The 8,638-nt window shown below is 37.9% G+C and overlaps 1 protein-coding gene across 1 annotated transcript in view; it reads left to right on the top strand.

Annotated features, from left to right (window-relative positions):
* Positions 1-3,886, top strand: part of LOC107554733 (gastrula zinc finger protein XlCGF8.2DB-like) — a 14,523-nt gene extending 10,637 nt beyond the window's left edge. The window contains exon 3 of the mRNA XM_016237330.1: positions 2,908-3,886. Coding sequence (XP_016092816.1) covers positions 2,908-3,830 — 923 coding nt within the window. The 3' untranslated portion in view covers positions 3,831-3,886. The remainder of the gene's footprint in view (positions 1-2,907) is intronic.
* The last annotated feature ends 4,752 nt before the right edge of the window (positions 3,887-8,638 follow it).

The raw sequence follows: 8,638 nt of genomic DNA, 5'->3' as shown, positions 1-8,638 counted from the left end.
TTTTACTGAGAAAAAACAAGATTTGGTTTTAAAGAAGCCTTTTTCCAAAAGGTACATCTGGAAAAAGGGGGGGCGTCTTATATTCGGGCCAATACGGTAATAATAATTTTATATTATTATTCCTATGACAGTAAAAGCCATATATTGTAAAACAATTGCACTGTGAAATAAATGAAAATTATTTTATTAAATTTTTTTCAGGTATGTTATTTTACCTTACTCTACAGTAAGGAAATTGCAATACTCTTGTCATAATTTCTACACTTGCAAGCAGGCTGCTTGCTGCCAGTGACTGGTGACTTGAGAAAATGTACTGGCCACAAATATTTTTCCTTGCCATGAAACTGTTTTTGCAAAAAACGGGCAGTTGCTACTACTACAACAACTGAACATATTTAATAAAAAAAATTAAAAAGCCATTTGAAATTTGAACCAACCACTGCATTTTAATCACGATGCAAAGATAAAACCTGCATGAAACAAAAACGCAATTCACTACGGTAATAATAATTTTATATTATTATTCCTATGACAGTAAAAGCCATATGTTGTAAAACAATTGCACTGTGAAATAAATGAAAATGATTTTATTAAATTTTTTTCAGGTATGTTATTTTACCTTACTCTACAGTAAGGAAATTGCAACACTCTAATTTCTACACTTGCAAGCAGGCTGCTTGCTGCCAGTGACTGGTGACTTGAGAAAATGTACTGGCCACAAATATTTTTCCTTGCCATGAAACTGTTTTTGCAAAAAACGGGCAGTTGCTACTACTACAACAACTGAACATATTTAATAAAAAAAATTAAAAAGCCATTTGAAATTTGAACCAACATTGCACTGTGAAATAAATGAAAATGATTTTATTAAATTTTTTTCAGGTATGTTATTTTACCTTACTCTACAGTAAGGAAATTGCAATACTCTTACTCTAATTTCTACACTTGCAAGCAGGCTGCTTGCTGCCAGTGACTGGTGACTTGAGAAAATGTACTGGCCACAAATATTTTTCCTTGCCATGAAACTGTTTTTGCAAAAAACGGGCAGTTGCTACTACTACAACAACTGAACATATTTAATAAAAAAAATTAAAAAGCCATTTGAAATTTGAACCAACCACTGCATTTTAATCACGATGCAAAGATAAAACCTGCATGAAACAAAAACGCAATTCACTCTCTGACAGCAGGTGGCGCTTATGGATCAGCAGTGATAAGAACGGAAAAAATGCCATCGAAACTTTTGTGAAGTCAGTTCCCTTCCGAAATGCATTCATATAAACCCCAACATTGATATTTTTCTTCTGAACAGTGAGCTTGCTGTACCTGAACAGTATTTTCTCTGTGCGTGTCTGTTAATTTGAGGCCATGGTTGCAAAAGATAAACCCTTGAGCTTTTATTTTGGCGGAAAACTCCAGCTTCTGTGAAAACAGGTTTTCAAACATTACTAATTTAATGAAATACTGTAAACATTTTCCCATTAAAATGTTGAAAATTATGCAAATGTGAAAATAAAGCATAACTGGTGAAAATTATGCAAATGTGAAAATAAAGCATAACTGGTGGCCGTTGCGTTCCCAAACACGCGCGAAACTCACAGCACATTCAATAACGGAGTTCACAGTCGGATCTCGAGCCGATCGCGTGCGCAAAGTGTGTGCTTCACTTTGAAACAAGCAGCACAAACAGACTTGATAAGTCATATTACGCCTTCGGTTTTAAATGACGGATATTTGCCAAAGCAATGGCGTGAAACACAACGTTAAATAACTTTTATGTTATAAGTATAAATATATCTTCGGTTTATTATGAAACTGTGGCGGGCCGCCACAGTCTAGTTAATGAATAGGAAACACTGGCTACTAATTCATGTGATTACTAGAGGTCGACCGATACCGATAGCTAGGTTGGACCACATTGGCCGATTCCAATTAATTAACCGATTGTTTTAAAATTGATTATGAACAAAAACTAAAATAGTGCTTTATTAACAAAAACAGTACTGAACCATACTAGTAGTAGTAGTAGGAAAAAAAAAAAGTAATAGTAAATGTTGAAATTAACACACGTACATTATTACATTAATTCAACATTAATGAAAAAACATCTCATAGTAAACATTGCTCATATTCTGAAAGAAAATATTTAATGAGTACTTCCTTCACTGCTGCCTCGACTACTCGATCCCAGATTTCACGCTTTGTCACCTTTGCCTTGAATCGAGGGTCCATGGCCGTGGCCTCCTCGAGGAATGCCATCACATCATCATCCTGGAAGGTTTTTTTTAATGAAATAATCACTCTGACTCTGATATTGACAGTCTTACTATAGGCAACAGCCAGCTGTGTATGAATTGTCATCATTATGATGATGATTAGTCTTTTTTTTTTTGGCACCTGGTAGCGTTTGGATTGATCACACCACACTTTTTCTTTAATTCTGTCAGCGACCACGTAACGTCCAATGTTTTTATTCAATTCACATTGAATACAAAATCAGTCTTATTAAAAATATTTTATGACATGACACCCTTATCTGGTACAAGTAAAAAGATTAGTTTTATGCATAGTTATTAGTTCACACTAACAGTAGGCTACTTGCTCATTGTCCATTATAGAATGAATAACATAACTAATATTTGAGAATGGAAATGTTTCATGATATAGTTAGTACGTTTAGGAGTATTGAGAATAAAAAAGGAACACAAATTTCAACTGAGTAGACTCGGGAGTCTTTAATCAGTCCGTGCCCAGGACATCACTGCGCCATAATCTGTCCCTGACAAAGAGACATAAAAACGTACAGTGCCGAGGATGCTCTTGGACAGATCTTTTCTTTTAGTAGCTCGATGCTTTATGTTGGTTTTAGTGCTTTAATGTCTTTTGTTTTTGTTTTTTTTGCTTTAGACCTGATGGCACTGAAAGAGGAGAGTCAGAAAGATGAACTGAATGAAATGGAAGAGAAAAATCAGGATGAGAAGTGTCATGATTTAAAGAGTAAAGAAAAATCCTCAAAGACTGAAGAGATTTCTTCACAAAGAAGAGGTCAGAAGACCGGATCTAACAGTTATTTTACCTGCTGTCAGTGTGGTAAGAATATAACTAATAAGCAAAACCTTGAAGTCCACATGAGAGTTCACACTGGAGAGAAGCCTTTCAGCTGCCAACAGTGTGGAAAGTGTTTCACTCAAAAACAAAACCTTAAAGTCCACATGAGAGTTCACACTGGAGAGAAGCCTTACACCTGCAAACTGTGTGGACAAAGTTTTAAACTTAAGGGAAACCTTAATGCCCACGTGAGAATTCACACTGGAGAGAAACCATACACCTGCAAACTGTGTGGGAAGAGCTTCTCACGAAAAGAAAGTCTTAAGACTCACTTGAACATTCACACAGGAGAGAAGCCTTGCATATGTGGTCAGTGTGGAAAGAGATTCAAATGTAAAGAAACCCTTAATCACCACATGAGGATTCACTCAGAAGAGGACTGTTTTATATGTCATCAGTGTGGAAAGAGTTTCCTGCATAAAAGAAGCCTCAACACTCACATTAGACTTCATACTGGACAGAAGCCTTTCATCTGCCCTCAGTGTGGAAAGAATTGCACAAATAAAGCAAACCTTGAGATTCACAGTAGAGTTCACACTGGAGAGAAACCTTTTACCTGCCCTCAGTGTGGAAAAAGCTTTTCACAAAAAGGAAACCTTCAGACTCACATAAGTATTCACACTGGAGAGAAGCCTTTTAAGTGTCTTCAGTGTGAAAAGGGTTTCACATATCACAAGGACCTGAAACATCATTTGCAAAGTCATTCGGTAAAGAAATTGTGAGCAATTGTACTCTGGAGGAAGACAATTTAATTGTGGAGAGGGTAATAAAAAATTGGAACCAGAAAATATGTACCGTGGAGAATGTGAAATATTGTTGATTATCATCACTCAAAATTTGAAGGAATATGAACAGTAGATATACCACTGCTCTACTAACAAGGTTTACAAAATAAACAGAGAATTTGAAAAAAAAAGAACAACAAAAACGGTGATCAAAATTAGCATGAAAGATTACAATTAAAATTTTATTCAGCTGTCAGAAATTAGTTGGAGGTGTAGAGGCTCTTGCTTTGAATTACTTCATCACATCACTAGTCTCTCACACTGTGCTGGTGTGATCTGGGTCCACTCTTCTTCATAGTTCGGTAACTTTAGTAGGTTTCTTAGCCATAACTTTGTTGCCAAGGATTGGACCCTGTGCCAATTTATTATTTCAGTGTTCTTAGCTTCAAGGAACTGCTTTACCCATATTGGAGGCTGAGTGGGGGATGCTTGCAGGGAAGGCACCACATATTGCTAAAGGAGGTTCTGATTTGCATTCACTCTGCCATGTAGCTGTATAAAAGGCCCAACTCCTGCTGCAGAAAACATCCCCTAAACCACTTCCTTCTCAACCTTTCACTGACTTCTTTACGCACTTGGGGTTCAGTCTTTCCCCAGTTTGACACCGAACAAAATGTTTCCCATCTGACCCAAATAAATTAAACTTGCTCTCATTACTAAAGTTAACTTTGGACCCGTTCTCCTCTGTCCACACAACATGTTCCTCTGCAAAGGTGAGCCTAGCCTTTTGATTCTTAAACGTGCCGAGACAGATCCTTACCCTGATCAGTGCTGAACTGGCAAGCAATTCCAGCTGCAGTGTTGAACCAATTCCCCATTGAGAGTCTCCGCATTATTTTGTCTTCTCGTGCATTTGTCTTAAGCCCTATTCGCACGGGATTAGTATTACCTGGTGACCTCTAGTCATTTGTAATAATTGCGGAGGTTGTCTGTGATCTTAATCCTGTGTGAATTAGGCATGTCTGTAATTTGTAAAGTAAAAATTCCCCCGCAAATTACCTACCATATTTCACTGTGATAATATTAGACCCGTGCAAATCTGTATCTCTGTGATTTGGCAGGCTCGTATATATTTTTTTCAAGGTTTTTGTTTCCTGTGTGCCTTTTTATCCATCTTTTGTGAAGAATTGAGGCTGCGTTAAAGTGTCGATAGTATTTTGGGTGCTGGGACATATCGCTATACACCGTACAACTGTACAATTTGCAAAAAGAGAAAGCTGAAAACCATCAGAAGAGCAAAAACAAAAAGAAATATAGCTGCAAGCAGCAATTACGGGGCCAAGCACTCCAGAGGCAAATTGAGGAGGTAAGCATGGCATGGAGCATCAGACCAAATGCAACAATGAGCAATAAAAGCAATTTTAGGATGATTGTAATCAAAATGGCTTAAAAAATAAATACATAATACATAAATACAACCTTTAGTAGCATGATTTATTGGCTTATCATGTCTGACCAATAGGTGGCACTGTTATCAAATCGATGTGGTGTGTTCTGTGTGAGTTGACAATGGCACACACAAAGTTTGGTGTCAATATGCCAAAGCATTGCAGATACAGCCTCAAATGTCATTTTGGCATCTTGCCTCAAATTCGTTGCTGTGGTATGCGAAAATGGTTTTGTCTATCGACACAAAATCCATAACATTTTGTCAGCATGGTCTGAAGATGATATGATTAGATTTTGGTGAAAATCGTACTGACGGTCTAGGTGGAGTTTGAAAAAGTAGGATTTTAAAGAAAATCAAAATGACGGACAGGAAGTTTGGCTGACTATGGCAACATTGGTATCACTGTTCTCAGCATGACCCAAGGAATCTATTAATACCAGTCTCATTACAACAGGCAAAATTCATAGAAAGCTATTAGCATTTATTAGAAAATTCATTCAAACTTTTGACCACAAGGTGGCACTGTCTCAAAACTATTTGAGTACTTTCAAGTCATGGTCTCGATAGTACATACAAAGTTTCGTAATGGTACACCAATGCATTTGTGAAATATAGCATTTTATATCATAATACTCTATTGTAGTCAATGGCAATTTCATGTTTTGTTCAATTGTAGTGCCACCAAGAGGCACAATCCCACCCAATTTTTTATGTGTCCTTAGAGTGTGCCCATATATATGTGTGTCAAATTTGGTGAAAATATCTCATTTTGTTTTGGAGTTATAGACATTTTTTCTATATGAGAACAGAAAAAATGACTGATGGTTGACTTTGTTTGCATTTATTTGACACTTACTATCAAAATTTTGGCAATTAGGCATTAGCATATTGCTGGTACGCTAGGATTCCGAATTTCCTACAGTGGTTTCGTGTCGATAGGCGTAACGGTTTCTAAGAAATTGGCAAATGTTTTTTAAGCGCTAAAATGCAATGTTGCACAAACCATAAGGCAAAACCTGGCATATTTGGTATCGCTGGACTCGACAAGGATTCAGAAGTCTAAAAAGGTGACTCCCGTGAAAATAAGTCGACCACACCCAAAGTTATAAGCATGTGAATATTTAATTTCTGAATAACTGGCTCGAAACTTCTCAGGCTCCTTCAGGGCATCGTGCTGATGACCCATACCAAGTTTCGTAATGATACGTCAATGCGTTCATAAAATATAGCATTTTAATATAAAATTAAAAATGGCCGACGCCCAAAATGGCTGACTTTGGAAAATTGGGTATCATTCAACTTGGCATGCTGCACCGAATCCGTTTTGTGATTTTTGGCCAAACCATTCAGAAGTTATAAACAAAAATATGAATTTTTCATATCTCCTGACCGCTAGGTGGCACAGCGCTGAAACACTGCAGGTAGTCTCAGGTCATGCTTGTTATAACACACACCAAGTTTGGTCTCAATACGCCAACCCGTTGCGGAGATATAGCCTCAGATCCATTTTTGCGTGCTTTTCGTAGAATTCGTTCGCATGTTACTCGAGAACGGTTGGACGAATCAACTTGAATTCTGTAACTTTTTGCCAGCATGGTCTGAAGATGATCTGTCCCAATTTTGGTGAAAATCAGACAAACCGTCTAGGACGAGTTCGAAAAAGTAGGTTTTACGAACAATTAAAAATAATGAAAAAACTAAACCTTACGATTTTTGAATTTTGGTGTCCATTCAGAGGCTTTTCGGTTCAAAAGTTATTAAGTTATCATTCACTCATGTTAGCATAAACATGAGTGAAGCTTTGGACAAGTGGTGGCGCTATAGAGTTTGAGTTAGAGACTCCAAACTTGTTATGGTTAATGTACAGTGGTGCGTGTCACACAAAGATTATATAAAAAGGTATATAATATTTAAAGTGTTTTTCAATTAAATGGTTTCAAGTGCAAAGCAGGCCTTTATGTAAAACACCACAACATTTTAAGTGCTCAATGTTGGTTCACTCATAGTTTGTTTTTAAGCATCTGTACCTTGGTTGAGAGTCTGGTAGCATCCAGCTGGAGAAATATTTTCTGAAGCACCTCAAAGAACGTTTTCAGTTCCTGCGGATAACAGGTTCATTGCATATATGACACCCATTAAGAGTGCACATGCAGAAGCGATGTCTCCCAAGTCGTGAAGCACTTCAACACCCTCAATCACTATTCCAACATCAACTGGAGTGGTGGTGGCATCTCCTCCCTCAGCATTAATGCTGTAGATGCCAAAGACAACTTGCTCAAGGTCCCTCTGGACAGCACAGCCATCTGAATCCTTTCCACACACAAAAAAGGACAAGAATGAAATCACCAGCCAATTACATAATTCCAAAGAGCTCATTTGCATTGCAGTTTTCTCCGTAAATGTTTTAAAATAGTGCTTGATTACTAACTTTTGGTCCAAACTGATTCCTCACAATTTGTACACTCACTGGCCACTTTATTAAGTACACCTGTATGATCTGATGCCATCTAATATAGCAGCTCTGGGACTGTCCTCTATCAGTGTGCCAAATTTCATAACTTTCCCGCAAGCGGTTCTATGGGCTGCCATAGACGCAATGGCGGAAGAAACGGAAGAAGAAGAAGAATAACGCTAACGGATACAATAGGTGCAATCGCACCTTCGGTGCTTGGCACCTAATGATTAGATGGAGGTGGATGATAATAACTGTCAAAAACTGTCCACGCCTTTTCAGCGCTAATTCTTCACTGCACGTCTTTAGTAAATCCTGACAGTACTATTTTAACACCAAAAGAAGGTTTGCGTTGGCGCAAGCTGTTAGTAAATCTGGTCCATAATGTTACGCAAAGCCTGACATCACATCCGGTTGAGTCAGTAAATTTGAGTAAAACCACAGGCTTCGCTTATCCTGTGCGAATGTGCCACATGACATTCAGATGTGGTGGGGTAATTTCTAAATCACACGAGGTCCTCAGATAATACTAATCCCGTGTGAATAGGGCTTTACGTGAGTGACCAGCTTTTTTGGTGGACTTGAATGAATTAGTGTAAAGCGGCAATATTCAAGTAATCACAGATTTAGAACAGGCTCTTGCAGTGGCTGAAAGGGTCATCCCTTTGGCCTTTATCTGGACAACCTGCTGTTGCAGGATTTCAGTCACCTTAGAGCGGCCTGCCATCTCGCAATCTCAGTGAAAATTAAAGGAATGGTGCCAGATAAAAAGGGTTTGTCATGTAATTAAGGAAATTAGCACCAGGTGCCAGATTAACACCAACAACTTGGAGGTACCTGTAAGTATTGAGAGTCAAGAGTTCATTTTTATACTATGCTTCAGGCCATGTCCACACGTACACG

This window comes from Sinocyclocheilus grahami, unplaced genomic scaffold, assembly GCF_001515645.1.
Source record: "Sinocyclocheilus grahami isolate Dianchi unplaced genomic scaffold, SAMN03320097.WGS_v1.1 scaffold512.1, whole genome shotgun sequence".
In the NCBI taxonomy this organism is placed as follows: domain Eukaryota; kingdom Metazoa; phylum Chordata; class Actinopteri; order Cypriniformes; family Cyprinidae; genus Sinocyclocheilus; species Sinocyclocheilus grahami.
The sequence above is the reverse complement of the archived record's forward strand: the minus strand, read 5'-3'. Positions and strand labels throughout refer to the sequence as shown.